The sequence below is a fragment of the Stegastes partitus genome, unplaced genomic scaffold, assembly GCF_000690725.1.
Source record: "Stegastes partitus isolate 25-593 unplaced genomic scaffold, Stegastes_partitus-1.0.2 Scaffold1971, whole genome shotgun sequence".
Classification (NCBI taxonomy): domain Eukaryota; kingdom Metazoa; phylum Chordata; class Actinopteri; family Pomacentridae; genus Stegastes; species Stegastes partitus.
Window position 1 is genome coordinate 135,675 of NW_007579702.1, and position 16,653 is coordinate 152,327.

Consider the following 16,653-nt stretch of genomic DNA (forward strand, 5'->3'; position numbering starts at 1 on the left):
CCCAGCCACAGTAAGAAATGGGATTTTTGTGCAGATGAAAATACACCAGCTGTGTTCTGTGTCCACGTTGATTGTACTTGCAACACAAATTCAGTTTTATAGAAAGAAAAAAAATCCTGTACCTATATGCATGAAATGTGAAAAGCAGGTTACCAACTATGCACAGGGATAAACAACTGGTGAACCGAACAAACCAGGGGCGTGAGCAAGAGAAGGTGAGCAGGCAAGCTAGTTAAACTGACCAACAAGAATTAAAAAACCCCAAAACAAACTGGAAGCAACAACAAATGCTCATCACATGGAACCAGGAATCAGCTGGGGAGACAAACTACCAAAAGGAGCTAGGAGACAGGGCAAGAATGAACCAAACACATGAAGCTACACATGGAGCACCGAGCATGAGCTCAGCTGAGCAAAACAACAAGGCCAGGAAAAACTTAACTGTCAGATCAGGCTGGGGAGGGAGAAGCTGGAGATCCACATGTTCAGAGTCCACAGGCTGAAACAATTATGATCCACAGTGAAGAACAGACTATAAGGTAGGGAAATACTCTAAGTGAGATGTCAAAAATCTAGCAGAGAGTGAGGTCTGAGCTGGTTTCACAGAGAAGAGTGTTGATTGGTGGCAGGTGAGCCAGCCCCTGTACAGGTGTCTCCACTGGCAGCCAATCAGGTTGCAGCTCAATCACACAGAAGGAAAGGAGGCCAGCAAATCAGGGGCAGAGGCAGGAATCCTGAAAACTAATGTGTGAATCAAAATTTAGACCCAACTGCTTGGACAAATCCTCAATAATATGGACAGAAAATCACCAAATCATCTGTGACATGTTGTAATACAGTAGCGCCACCAACCATATCCTGTACCTCATCCATAAACAAACTGATCCAGAAATTTGTATTTAGAGTCACAGTATGAAGACCTCTACCTTCTGTATTCTTCTTCTTTTTTAGTGTTTTTTTTTTTTTTCTGATGTATTTTAAATAGGGCAGGCAGTAGCAGTGTCTCTTCTCGTGCAACAGAGGGCGCTATTTAAACACAGTAAATTGTGTTTCCAGTCTGAATAATTGACATATATAAAGGTCTGATTGGAATATTACAGTCAACCACAACAGACATCTGGTTTTGCTATCAATATACGTCTTTAAGATATGATCATAAGGTGCAAAAAACAAAAAATGCTGTAAAAATATGAGTAAATATACACTGTGATGCAATGTGTGACTGTTGTACAAAGAAGGGAAATAATCAAAACTAAATGAAAGACAAAATTACAATAGCAACATGTATTGCAATAGCACCATAAACTGCAGAGGCTGCCATATTTGTATAATTTATTAATTTCTTTAATCATATGTGTGTAGCAGAGAATGACAAATGTAAATGTCAGTGACTTAGTTATTAGTTTATATGTTGAATGTATGAAAAACAAGGCAGCACCTTATTAAAAATTAGACATATATTAAAGAGCAACAACCAATATTCAAGCGAAGAAAGTAAAATTATACTAATAACAAAGAACACAAATTTTGAAGAGTTCATTTGCAAAAACAGGTAACTCCATCTTCACAAACCCACTTTTCCATCGTCTATCTGAGACAACATCAATCAAACTTGAGTTATCTCTATTTTTGTCGTTTCTACTGAGTCAAATCCACTCAACTTCAGTTTGATTGATATCATCTCAAGCAAACAACAAAAAAATAAGTTTTCTGAAAATCTACAAAAATTGAGTTATCTGTTTTTGCAAATGAACTCTTCATTTGGTTTATGGGCAAATGAAATACTGTGTATGATAATAGAAAGAACAGTATAACAGACTGTTATATCATAGTGTATGAATTAAAGTGGAAAATACATCAGTCAAACTTCATTTGTGTGGCTCCTTTCAGCATGTAAATGCAATTTAAATTATGTTAGAGTTGACTGGTGACCTAACTATGATGGTAAATACAGACTGAAAAGTAATTTGAGACTGTTGCACAGAAATAATAAAATTTGATGAAAGACAAAATGTCACAATAACAGCGTGCATTATAATGGGATCATAAGTTGAAGAAGGTGTCATATTATATAGATAAATATAAATGTAAATGACTTTGTTTTTACTTTATATGTTTGATATATGATAATAAAGTAGCATCGTATTAAAAATGAAGATGAAGCAACCAACAACAGCAGAACAAGGCCGAAACATAGGCAAGACTCATACATGTGTGGGCAGAAAGGTTGGTCTGTAAGTGTTGAAGGATAAATATATGAAGAGTTCATTTGCAAAAACACATAACGCCATCTTCATAAACCTTCAGAAAACCCACTTTTCCATCGTCTTCCTGAGACAGTATCAATCAAACTTAAGTTAACTCTGTTTTTGTCATTTCTACTGAGTCAAATCCACTCAACTTCAGTTTAATTGATATTATCTCAAGCAAACAACAACAAAAAATAGTTTTCTGAAAATCTACAAAAATGGAGTTATCTGTTTTTGCAAATGAACTCTTCATACTAAGAAACACAAAGAATTTAAACAGCACAAACTTAAAGGAAAATCTAGAAATTCCACTTACATATACACTACCTTATATAAATGTCCAATTAATAATTGTACATAATTGTAAATATAGGATGGTTTATGTGCAAAGTAATCAGCACTGCAGTTTCCTCATTTTCCTGAGCAACCTACGAGTAAAAGTCCATTATACCATAGCATATGATAAATGCTAAACTGTTAAGAGTTTAGATGTTGGATGTATGAAAACAAGATGAAATTAGATATATACTTGACATATATTAAAGATGTACAGGCAGGAGCAAGACGGAAAAACAAGCACGATTCATAGATATTGCTAAGATAAACATGAATAGAAATAAAAATGAAATAATAAAACAGTAATAAAGACAGTACAACAATGACATGACAGTATAAATTACCATAGGACCATAAGTTGTCGTTATTTAGTCAATAATATTATTTTTTGCTATTATTGGTGCAGCAGGTTATGATGAATGTAAATGGCAATGACAAACCGAACGTCCTACAGCCACAACAGGCCGCAGCAGCAGCAGCAGCAGCAGCAGCATCCACCGGTCTGCAGGTGTTGATATGTTGGGCGGCAGGCGTCAACTATCAAAGTTTTGGGATGGATATTATTTCTGCACCAATCACGGTGAGGCATCGGACTTTGACAGCCAATCACAATGCAGCGTTGCCTTGTGGGCGTTGCCAGAGAAGAGTGCGGCGGTGCGGTGCATCCTCCCGGGCCGGGGAGAGTTCGGTTGAGAGGGTGCTGGATGGTGGGGGAGTACCACTGATGAGAGAGCGGGCGAAAGAAGGGACTGTTTTAGCACGCATTGGAGGACTATTGCATTCATCTGCTGGACGCTAATAGACACCTGGACGGGGTTTCTTCGTCGACTGTGTGCGGTAAGTTGAGCCGAGCAGCCGGGAGCGTTAAATTGAGTGAGGATGTGGAGGTTAGCAGCGGTAACCGTTAGCTAGCGGATTATTGTGCCATGACTTTTTAATGATGGAGGACCATCAGCTTTGCTAGCGTTAGCCCGCGCCGCAGAGCCACTGTGCTCTTTGTATGAGCCAGACACGGTCTCAAATTGATATTCGCGCCGCATGTGTGTTATTTTAGAAGTTGAGTCTTTGGGAGCTGATGTGAAACGGCGTGGTCATTGTCCGCCTGCTTTTATCCCCACCCAGACGTCTTTGAGCCACCCACACCCATGATGGGATTTTGCCTGAGGAGGCTGCACAGTTCATCCCTGAAACCCCTAATTTGAAATTAGACAATGTTGGAATATTTATTCGCCTTATTGTGTCATAAAGTAGTAATAGCACCAGTGTACTCCCTCTGGTTAGGTGGTTCACCAGCGCTATCGAGCCCTTTGCAGGCATCTTTTTAAGCGGCTGGGATGTGAAGCACAGCACGCCAACTTTGAGCTAACGTTAGCAAGCTAACCTAGCCGATGCAGCTGTTTGGCCTGGCAGGGCTACATATCAGCCCACGACGAGCTGTTTTCACGGCTTAGTAAAATGTCTCGAACCGTCTCTGCTGGGATATTGCAGTGTGATAGATATACTCCAATGGACTGGGGCTGAATGAGGGATGGAAGTGACTCGACAGCCAGCAAGCCACACTAGTCCACCATCCCGTGACCTGACCCAGATTCTAACCAGCGCCTGATTTAAGCATGGGACTGATTGTAGGTTAAACATCTCTCTGAGCGTTCATCAGCTGAGGTTAATAAGATACAAGCTGGAGTGGTGCTTTCTGTCATGACTTGTCCCTGCATCAGCTGTTGAGGGCATCAAGTGCCAAGTTTTTTGAAACACTTACTGTGTTCTGTCTGTTTTCATCTCATTTTGTGGAAGGGACTGTGTTATTTCTCACCCCTATTCTGTTGAGCTGCAGCACACTTTCATCTGTTTATTATATTCTTGAATAAACAATTAGTGCGCAAAATGTCAGGAAATATATATTTTCAAAGACCCTCACTGTTTTCCAAAGCCCAAAGCAGCATCTGCAAATTAGGTGTCGATGCACAAATTATTTTTATTAACTGTTTACCTGCAGATTATTTTCTGCATTAATCTTTTAACATGTAAAATGTTTTTTAAAAAATGCCAATCACATTGCCTGAAGCTCAAGGCAACATCTCCAACTTGCTTGTTTTGTCTGACCAGCTATTAATTATCCAAAGATATTCAACATAAACGCAAGAAATCATTACACTTGACAAGCTGAGACTGAGAAATATTTGACATTTCTGCTTGAAAAAAATGATCAAAATGATTAAATACTAACCACACAAGGTTTTCTGTCATCTAATCAATTTGTTGAGTAATTGTATGATTTGGGTATAAAATACTTAAACTGTTCATAATTTTACCTTGCTTTTATTTGGCATAACTGTCAGGATTTTCTTTGCTTTTGAAGCACCTCTTCAGGTGATGTTGCTGTACATGTGGGTTGGTTATGCACAAGGATGGAGGCTTCACTCTCACATGCTTGTTTGTGTGGGCCAAACAAGTCTTTCTGGCAAAATACAGTTAACAAATTAAAAGGCAGAACACAAATAATTCACATTACATCTTTATTCAGTTCAATTTTCTCTCATTTAACCAGAAGCGAATGCATCTCTAATAAATGTATCATATCAAGGGATTCCTCTCATGTTTATTCTGTAGTAGTTTGTACGAGATGATGATTCAGGATTTAGAGAATAATCCTCTCAATGGGAATTTCTAGACACTAGGATTATTGTACTATATTACCACTCACTTTTATATATTTTCTTCAGCACATTGTTCACATATTGTGCAAATTTGCACAAAGACAGTCCATTGTTTGTAGATGACCCACATTTTCTAATACTGGTACATTAATAGAAGACTAGTCATCACAGGCCCCTGCAGAGTAATGACAGGAAAGCAGCAAACACCACTTATGACTGTGATTAGCTGTGACACTTGTCTGTCAGCTCGACATGCGCCGAAGGGCACTTGTTTTAGAATATTTGTTCAATGAAACAATAATGTTAAAATTAGAAACAGCGGCATTAACTATTAAGACCTCAGCTACTTTTGGAAGAAATAGGTTGTTATATGAAGAATTCCAGTCATTGCTGTCTCAAAGCCAACATTTAACAGCCTTCACAGAAGCTGCGTCAGCATTGAAACACTCAGCCACCAGCAGCATTCAGCTGTATTGTTTGGAGCTTGTTGAAATCAATATCTTAACTGAAATGCTCACATTATATATCTAGATCTACTCTAGATAGTTTGCCATTAAGCCTGAATGGTGTGCAGGCTTTATGGTAAGGTGATGTAAATAGCAGCTATTAGTGATTTGGCTACACCTGTTAACCAGCAGCTCTCCCATTAACAGTACCCATTATGGTCAGTGTTAAAAATCAACTAGCAGGCCTGCAATTATGGCAATGTAGGATTTTCAGAAAATGTTTTAAAATGAAGTAAGAATGGGTATTGTGATATAAAATATCTCATGTACTGGGGTAAATGGTTCTCGAAAGCCTCCCACTCACACAAGGCTAGCTTTTATATGACAGCGATTCACATCAGAAGTTATTATAAACAGACCGATGCATGGTAATACCTTTGCAATCTATAAACCGTACAAACATTGTCCCATCCCCCCCCAAAAAATCTAGTTAGAATATTACTGTAATGGAAATCGGGAAGGTAATATAAGCTCACTGTGTTTTCTGGTAGCCGCCGCAACGCTTTTATCTGTCTCACTAGAACATTAGTATTTACTCTGGTAGTGTGTATTCTCCCTTTCAGCGTCTTTGATGCTTCAAATACGGGGCTTTCAACTTTCGTGCTGAATTTTATAACTAAATTATGACCAAGACCCACATTTTCTATTTCTTTGCTTTTGTGAAAAACTCTTTCATAGTGTTTTGCCTAAACCTGCAACTCTGAGAACTTGAAATACCGATTTATTTGCAGTCCTACAGAATTAAAACACTGCTGTAACACAGGTAGGTTTCTTTTGATTGTCACAGCATTGTGCTTGACAGATCAAGAAAAAGGGCCTGCTTTGGTGATTCATTACTGCGTTATTACCTGCCATTGCATGATTTTTCTTCGTTGACTGGGGAACTCAATACTTTCTCTCCCCACCACAGGTGGCCTAGAGTCTTCTGCTTCTGGTCTCCAGCAGCAATGTCACAGAGGAGTGGGCAGGAGGACCCAGAGCGGTACCTTTTTGTGGACCGCGCTGTGGTGTACAACCCGGCAGCACAGGCCGACTGGACTGCCAAGAGGCTAGTATGGATCCCATCAGAACGTAATGGCTTCGAGGCTGCGAGTATTCGCGAGGAGCGTGGAGACGAGGTGGTGGTGGAGCTGGCAGAGAATGGGAAGAAGGCGGTGGTCAACAAGGATGACATCCAGAAGATGAACCCGCCCAAGTTCAGCAAGGTGGAGGACATGGCTGAACTCACCTGCCTGAACGAGGCCTCTGTGCTACACAATCTCAAAGACCGATACTACTCTGGCCTCATCTATGTGAGTATTATTGAAGTATAAAAAGTGCAGCCATTGAAAAAAGAAAATGTGATTTTTCGGTCTGAAAAAATCTTATTTTGATCGTTAGTTTAACTCTAGTGATTTATCACTTTGTCATCATAAGACTTTATGTAATCCATGTCATTGCAATGTCGAAGCCACACAGTGATCAAGTTGTTTCTAAATTGGATTTAATTAATAGGATGACAACAGCCAACTAATAAATAGGTGCTGAAATGAAAATATCCCTATGCAAAGGTGAATCAATCTTAATGGCTTTGATCAGTTTTTGTCGCTATAATATGTGAGTGTTTTGTGATTATTGGCAAAAAAAAAAAAAAAACTGGCTTGGTGTTACCCACAAAGTGTATAGCTGGCCTCAGTAGTGATAGTTAAACCAGCTGGAGGAAGATTTGTTCATCACGTGCTCATACTAGCTACAATTGATTCACCAAAGCAGCAGAACATTGAGATAAAGGTACATGATTAAACTCATAGTTTTGTTTTTTTGGTTTGGTTTATATGAGCTTTGCCTGTTGTAACCCCTGGAGAAGACAAATCAGTCAACAGTGTAATGTAATATAATGCAAATACTACATTCCCAGAGGACATTTCTTTTGGAGTAATATTCTTAATAAGTCTAAAATTGATGCATGTGTGTGTGAGAATGCTACTGTGTGTATTTAAGGTGATTTGGAGAACCGTACAGCATACCTAGCATGCTTAATAAACACATTTGGTTTATTCCAAACAAAACTTCTACATATTTCCATAGCATTTCTTAAAGTCTCTGACTTCAAGAGACTAAAACACACATTTCCTTCAACGATTAAGCCATCATGTCCCATATAATCTGCCGATTTCCCCTGTGATTTTGACCCACTTAATGACATGCATTCCTGGAATAGCCCAGATACGGAGCTTGTGGGCCACCTGAGACTCAGGGAGGCGGCAGCAGCGGAGTTCATACTTAAAGACGTGGTCACAATGCAATTAAAGAGAAAACTAGATTTTACTTGGGGCACAATATTAAGAGGACAAATTTGTGCTTATTCACTCCTGATGTTCGTTATATGCTTTGATGAAGTGATTAGACAGTATGAGAAAATACTGGTTAAAGCTGGTGTTGTCAGAAACCATTCATGTTTTGCATTCAGATAATTAGAAACAAGTCTTTTATTTTCGGTCAAGGGCTAATTCTGAAAGTGCCGTGCTTGTGTTAGGTTTTAAGGGAGATGAGCTGCAGTTGAAAGTAATTGTGTGGTTTTCTGCCTTGGCCAGTAGATGCAGCTCTGGAAGCTTTATGGATGAAGTCATGACATTTGAAAGGTTAATGAAGACTCTGTGCAGTCTTTGTGTTGATGAGGCATGATTACATCACTGTCATAATCCAGTCGATGGCCGGCCAAACCACCAGCCTCATGGCATTATGTCCCTCAGGGGATTGATTAGAGGAAAAAATGCACATGCAGGTAATACTACTCTGCTGGGACTCGAATAGACTTTCAATTTCTCCCAAGTAGAGTGACGTATTGGTTCTTTATATTTTTCCCTCTTTGCCTAAAGGTGTTACTAGTACCTAAGAAAAATGTTGACTCGACTTACTATAGATATTTTACTTCTTACATTCTTAAATTGTTTTCATACTTTTCTCCCATCTGCTCTGTGTAAACACAGCCTGCAGTTCAGCCCAGTTCAGCCTAAAAGTCCCTTAATTTTTGCTAGGTGACACCTGATCAATGGCTTCCCGTTTGCACTGAGGAGTGCAGCATTTTTTTGTATTCATATAATCTTGTTAGAGCAACTTTTTTTGGTAAGTTTTTAAACTAGACATGAAGAATAGTGTGATTTTAAAGATTTTAAAGTTAGATTTGATCATTTTTTTGATCAAACCTCACAGATGAGTAGTTCAAGGAAGCTTCAAGGAAGCTCAAAACCTTAACTTTTTTCTATTGTTTTCATGGTTTATGGCTCTGATAAATGGTTTAATTTTGTCAGTTTTTTTGTTTTCTTGTTTTGTTTTTTAAGACACTGTGCTTTCACTGGAGCATTTTGGGCGAGAGTTTTCAGACTAATTGTTATAGCTCTTCATCATGTATTACCAAGTCCACTATAATTGGTATTTTTCCTAACAATATAGAAAAAATTGAAATTAGCAATCTTAAACATGATAGACAGCTACATATACAGTTTTGTAAATATTTTTCTGCAGCTCCAATGTATTGCAGCTCTATGTACCCACTACATATAACTATAATAACACATGTAGTGTATCTGAGCATGCCATTGGACCAGGCAACGTGGACCATTGTGAGCTTTGCCATGTGTTCGCTGTCCGTGACCTTATAAGAACTCTCAGAGGAAACGCTGCAACATAAATCATTGTTAATCTCTTTGTAGGTCACTTGAGAAAAGTTAATAATCGGTTCCAGATTCTCTCTCTGCGTGTCCTGTAACAAAACTCAACGTACAGTGTGACCTTTGCAGCCTTTTTCCTACATAAGCTACAGATTTATTGTCATCAAGTTCACTTTTTATTTATTCAGTTCAAAAAAAAAAAGCCAAAGTAAAGAACATATTTGTATTTTCAGAGGGCTTATAAAGGAGAAAGAAATAACCCCCAGCCCCATCTCTTAGCTCTGGGAGGCCAGTGCTGAGTCACACTGTAACCAAACCGCCTTAACAGAGCTCTTTGTGTTCACTGATAAGCAACATCTGTCTACTCAAATAACTGAATTTTTCTGGTTTGCTGGAAGAAGACTGATACATAATTAACAGCCAATCCATGTCAGCTTTTGAATGTTTACTGCTGTACTGCCTTTCGTCTTATCCGGTTGCTTAGTCTTTTTTTTTTTGTGTGTTGCCTTATTACATCTTTTTGATTTTTCCTCAAAGCCAATACTCCCAAGTGTGAAGTTAATGAACACGGAGTTTTAAGAGGCTTGAGTTAGAAGCCTGCAGAACTGTTGGTCAGCTGCTTTAGCATTCCTACCTCAGCGTGTTTTCCTGTCCGGCTTTTGAGGACTGTGTGACCTTTTAAATTGGACCAAGATAGCATAGCACTGACATAACCTCTTTGCGGGCTTCCATTCACACAGGATTCGTGATGGTAAATGTGATAGTTACGATGTGTTAGACGTGTTGGCAGTGGATCAGTGGCTGGACTCGGGTAAAGGGAAACTGCCGAAGCTGACAACATGTTTCAGTCATTGAATTTTTCATGGACATACCATGATTACCAAATATGTTCTGACCCAGTGGCTCAGGAGAAAAGAAAGCTGGATAAAGTCACAATGTCGCTGTGATGTATTATTGAATGCAGGGCACTATATGCTCATCCTTTGTTAGTCCAGTGGTGCAGGATAGAAGACTGCTCCAGGCGGAGAGCTTTGTGTGAACACTTACATCGGCAGGCTGTTTCTTTAAGCCTGCCTCTTATTGGTGTCTTTGTTCACAACTGAAACCTGGTCACAAGATTTTTCTTCTCTTTTTAGTGTGTTTTATGTGGAAAATAAGCATCATTCCAGTCCAAGACTTTAATTCTTTTACCCACATATTGACAACATTATGAGCCAGCTGAGCAGCAGTTTTTTCACTTCACATAGTTGCTTTGTCGGTTCCCAATAACATAAAATTCAGAAACATCATCAGAAATCATTATGCTAATTTTTACAGCCTGGCCAATGCTGGACTTTGTCAGAGAGCAAGAAATTCTGCTGATGATGTTTATATACGTATGTTAGAGTTATACTGAAAATGGTAAATGATGGGGTCATTGTTCATTACATTTTCAGCAGCGTCTTGCAATAGCTAGACAGCAACTTACTGCAAAGACAACCCCTTGCTCTGCTCCACTGCCAGCTCAGCTCTGCTACATGTGCTGCAGACAGAGAAGAGTATTGTAAAGAATGGAGTTGCTCTGATGGACAAACTGTGTGATGATGTCAGTTCTAAAGCACCCAAAGCATCTTTTTCTGTGTTTTGTTCTGTAAATAATGTTATCATATTGGCATATATATGATATTGCACTATGACAGGCAAATATTAGACAATAATATCAGCAGACATATTTCAGTCAAGATTTAGTAGAAATCAACTGGACTTCTCTTTTAGGTTTATGAAAACGTTTCACCACTCATCCTAGGATTACCACGACCTGGATCACTGAGAATCTGAACATCCATATTGTCAGTTGTCAACTCCAATTTCTGTGCAACACAGTCTCCAGTGTCTCCGCAGCTGTAGCACGATGCCGGTTGGTGTAGGCCCCACAAGATGCCTTCAGCTGTAATTCCTCACAGATTGTTTGGATCCAGTCTTCCAGTTAATTTTTGTTTGCTTTTTAATGCAGCCATTTTCCTTGTTCCGCTAACTCGGGACGCATTCAGTCCCTTCAGTTGTTTGAATTTGGGTTGTATCGCCTTCCAAGCACTCAAAAGCCTACACTGATGACAGGTTTGCCATTTTAATCAAGTGTTGTTGAGGGAGATTAAGAGCACCTCGTGATTTAGAAAATCTAGGAGCATCTTCAGTTGGTCTATGCACAGACAGAAATAATTAAAATGTGTTGTGCTGAGCAAATGCATTTTTAATTGACTTGTTAAGTTAGCAAAGATACTTCAAAAGACATGGTAAAGACCACTTAGCCCAGTTACATCAGAATGAATTCTTGCAATAGCAGAGACCCCCAGAAATCTTTTCGCCTTCTCCCATTGAGAGAAAGCCCTGTTGCTAAGCACCGCTCGATTCACAGACATTTATTTGGACATTTCTGGAGAGCCAGGAATCCTTTCAACTGTGTCAGAGTTTTTCTCTGTTGACCATAGCTTCCCTGGGTGGGGGTCTCAAGGCTGCGTTGACTCACAGACTGATATGTTGAACAGTTCATCTACCGTGATTTATTGTTAACTTTCCTCTGAGTAGACATTCCTTTGTCAAAACTCAACATTTAAGACACGGACGAACCGCAACACTCCCGTGTCTTGTTAGGGCTGTTGGCTGCTATCTTGTTATGCCTGGTTGTGTTGGCGGCCAACCCCGTACCGTCAGAGCCCCACTAATCCTCCAAATGCCCCCCCTGAGGTTCACCATCAAGGACAGCCAGCTGAGTCATCCCTCTCCCCGCTGCCTGTGGTCTGTGCTGGGTCAGGATCACTGATCTGTCTGCCTGGCGCTGTGCCCACTGTAGGGGGTCTGGGAAGGGGTTAATATGGCAACGCTGCTATGGTGCATACTGTAAAATCAAGTTAGTGTTTACAGTCAGTTGCAGTTGCCGAGCTGCGGCCTTTGCAATGTCAGTGCCAGATATGTAGAACAATATTAGAGTTCGACTGGGAAATACCGCTGGTGATTCCAAAGTAACAAATCTCTCTGTGGCCAGGTTGCAACGCAGAGTCGTGTCTAAAGCATCTGTGCACATGGAAGAGGCAGGGAGGGTGGGTGGGTTAGTCGCCATCTGGTGACTTTACCCCCACCCTCCACACACGTGGGCTGCAGCGCAACACAAGCACCAGCAGTGATATCATTAAGTGTGCTACTCCTACACTAAACCGATATCTGTTAGGGTTTCAGTTTTAAAATGGTTTTGCAACTTTGCAGTGTTTGAATGAAATTTTATGTGTTGCACTGTAACTTGAGGTTAATTTCAGTGATGCCTGAAGTATTTTTGAATACATCAGTATTATATACCAGCACAATGTTATTATTGATGTTGTATTTTTTTTGGTTTTGTTTCACCAGAATGTTTTTGTGGTTTTCTGGAACAATGTAATCATTGAAAGTTTACTTAGGGGTTCAAATTTTAGGTCATAGAATTGAATTGCAGCCCAGCTCTGGGTGAGTGTTGCATTAACATCACAATGTGGTTTTTAGGTCCACAGCATCAGAATGATCACATTTGTCGTGTATGTATGAACGTGTGCTGTGAACCTCCAGCCAGCAGACAGTTGTTTTACATTTTTCAAAGTCTTTCTCTTTCTCACTGACTCACATATACAATCCACACTGCAGCCACAGAATGCTTTGGTTGTGTCACCATTGTTCCAGTTCAACAACTGGGTTAGCAGGCCCTGGGCCCCCTGAAGCCCACTGGCTGCCACAGACAACATCATTTAAAGAATGTGCTTTTTCAGCCAAGCCAAGCACAGAGAAATCAGAAAGGTGAAAAAGAGATGCAGAGAAAGTGAGGAGAAAGCGGAAGGACAATTTTGACAATATAGTTCAAAGAGAATGAGAGAATAAAGTAAAATGTCAGCAGAAAGAGGGGGAAAAGATGTGGTGGGTCTGCTTTCACTTTAATTTGAAGCTTCATTGTGACTGGATAGGTGGTTGTGATTTATTCATCAAAATTAATCTGGCAGCTTGTGCTGTATGCTGCGTTCCCCCTGCGTGCATTTTTGAGTTAATATTCCTGCAGCAGCAGCAGCAGCAGCAGACATATCAGGGATTAACCCTGTCCTGGTCTGTCTGACTGCGTGTCTGTCTGCATTATACCGCTGAAGGACAGATATGCTGTTGTGGATTAAAATCACCACCTCCTGTATTTGATGTCTGTTGTCAGTAAAAAGGATTTTGGGGTAAAATTTCCACCAGTTTAATGACGAGAAAAAGATTTCCACATATGAGGAGGAGAAGTGAGTGAAGTAAGAATCTTGAATACTGTAGGGAGCTTGGCAGTGAGCCAGCAGCCCACAGCCGTGCACAATTTTCTGATGATGATGATCCATGAATTTATAATGTGCACAACACAATGAGACTCATGCAGGAGCAACTCGTATGAACAGATTCATTCTTAAGTGGCATGTACAAGTGATTTAAGAGAATTTGTGACATTCTCCAATTTTCTGGTACTCAGAGATTTCTCTTTGGCACAAATAAAATTCCTAAGAGTTGTCATGTGAGTCATTTACAAATAGCCTGCCTGTCAGTAAATGGGAAAATAATAATTTGACTCATGATACCTGCATCTGAATAAATTCAGTTTAGATGTGATGCTAAAATTAACTGAAACAAGATATAAACCTAAAACTTATCGCAAAGTTTTTTGCATTTTACCATATTGTCAGCATGATTTGCGAAGTTTCTTTTAGCGTTTATGATTTTCAGTTTCCTATTTCACTACTTTATTAGTTTAATAGAAGATTCTACCATCTATGATATTATTAATCTTTTAAATAGTAAATTCAAAAGAATTGCTGTGGGTTAAATGTCTTGAATACATTTAAATGCCACCAATCATTTCTGCCTCAGTTATTCCTCTCCTGTTGCAATGAATCCATTGACTTTTAAATCCTCCACTAATAAAGGAATACTTAGATGCAAAATAGAAGATAAATTCTTAAATTTAAAAAAAGAAAAGAAAAAGACTGAACGATGTAGATTTAGACTTGATTGTCTCTGTGAGGAAATTCTTTCCGCAGCACCAACAGGACGCACATTCTACAAAAACACTGTTCACATATAAGTGCGGTTTTCACTCCGTCCAGATCACCTTGGCCTTGGATGTAGCTTGATTAAATCCTTAGCTTACAAGTATTAACCGGCCAAAAAGTAAAGGATCATCCTTTGGTTTAGTCCAGGTCTTGCAGACCTAATCATCTTGTTTTTTTGTTTTTTTTGCCAAGAAGACAAGCGTATTTACTTTGTCCGGCTTTAGTTGGGAGCTGTCCAGGGTGTTCTCTACTCTGCTAAATATTTGTTCTGACGCTGCACTTGAAGCACACATACGGAGGTTTTTTGCAGGCCTTCCTAGATTAATGGTTCAGTTATCTTCTTTAATATTTTTGTGAATGAAACTTCCACACAAACTAAGCCAGAAGGGTGGCCTTTTGTGGCTGTTTTATGGGATTATGCAAATCATCCCGTAACACAAATGCACACCACCTCATGCACAAGTAGCACACATCAGGCTGCAAGGAGTGATTTGCAGTCAATCTGACTCTGATACGTGCAAAGCTCAGAGAAAAACCATCATAGATTTGAGTCAGGAATATGAAATTGTTCCTATATGAGACTTATTGTGTTGCATGATTGGGTGCAGATGTGCTTTTGTAACCGTAAAAGAGTAATAAAAATTGTAAAACAGTATTTTGATCTCTGCAGAAACATGGTCAGCATCCAATAAAGTCATCCGCACTCTCTTTAAAGAATGTAATGTCATTTTGTTCCTATAACAGTGCACTTACAGGATCTCAGAGTCCTTTTGTGCTTCTTCATTGTCCATTTGCTTCTCAGTACAATCGATGCACATCAATATTAAAATACTGTAAAAGTTTCACTGTGCCATTAAGGTTGCTTTGTGATGACTTACCCGCCAACTGTGTTGTCTTTTCTTTTTGCAGACATACTCTGGTCTCTTCTGCGTGGTCATAAATCCCTACAAAAACCTGCCCATCTACTCAGAGAACATCATAGAGATGTACAGGGGCAAAAAGAGGCACGAAATGCCCCCTCACATATATGCCATCTCAGAGTCTGCATATAGATGCATGCTACAAGGTAAGCCTGAGTGTGACTGCTGTGTGCGGTAGGTTCTATCTCAGTCCACCACACTTACAAGCTTTACCACTTTAACACACTTTAAATGTCATTGAATGTCAGTATGTTGGTTTCAAAGGGTTTGTGTCAGATTGAAGCCCTTTTAGTGCATTCAAATGTCACATCTACTAACTTTAATTCTAGTGTCAAATTGGGCACGATGGAATTGTCACTCTCACTGGCTTTTAAGGGTTTCTGTATGTGTCAGTGCTATCAGATTTGATTTAACAGTTTTAACCAACCTTGAAGAACACAAAGAGTCCAATTTTTCTGTAGAATTTTTCTGTTTTCCACATCAAGTTTTTGAATTTGCTGGTAATGTGAGCAGTGCAGCGAACTTGTTCCAAAAAGCTGAATTTATGGCAACAATTTGAGTTCACGTAAAAGCTCTTGAGTGACAAAACATTGACAGTACCAACATAATTCACTGATTTGTGTCTTGAATTAGGTCATCTTACAGTTAAATAAAGAAGTTATGTTAAGAACTTTTTCTAAGCATCTCTCTTTAAGTCATAAGGCTTTTTTCCCTACGATGATCATTGGTTCCCATTGCTCTCAACAGAGCTGCCTTCTTGTAAAACTTTACCAGTTATTAAGGTCCTCAAGAAAACATGACTCGCTGTCATCTCCTGCATCCGGTCTCTTCCAGTTGTTGCGTTCATTCAGTTTAAATTAATTCAGGAATACAAAATCTTGTAAGTGAAGGCAGTCCAAGCTGTATGATGTCTTCGAAGATCCTTGCCTGGTAGTTGGCTTCCGTCCAGGCTCTATGAGCAGTGACTGACTAGGATCAGACCAGCGAGAACAGAGAGGGTGACCCCATTGTGCTCGACAATAGTTCCTTTGTGCGATTGTGAGGGCTGACCAGTGGGGGTGGTGACAAACTGGACAGTCTCGTCAGTCCTTTTAGGCTTTGCTTTCTCCATGTTGCTGCACAGAAGGAAGTTTTGGAAGCGTCAACAAGAAGGCTGATTATACCTTTGCCCTCTTTGAGCAAAAACACGGGGACATTATCATGCTGATGTGATTAGTGGCAGTTGCAAGACTTTTTTGCTGACCCCTTTTCTCTTAACTACAG

At 39.6% G+C, this 16,653-nt stretch overlaps 1 protein-coding gene across 1 annotated transcript in view; it reads left to right on the forward strand.

Moving 5' to 3' along the window:
* Nucleotides 1–3,270: 3,270 nt before the first annotated feature.
* The window catches only part of LOC103373405 (myosin-10-like), a gene marked incomplete at its 3' end in the record, with an annotated part of 54,340 nt that continues 40,957 nt past the window's right edge, over nucleotides 3,271–16,653 (forward strand). The window contains exons 1-3 of the mRNA XM_008303284.1: nucleotides 3,271–3,422; nucleotides 6,659–7,040; nucleotides 15,380–15,536. Of these exons, the coding sequence (XP_008301506.1) occupies nucleotides 6,696–7,040; nucleotides 15,380–15,536 (502 nt within the window). The remainder of the gene's footprint in view (nucleotides 3,423–6,658; nucleotides 7,041–15,379; nucleotides 15,537–16,653) is intronic.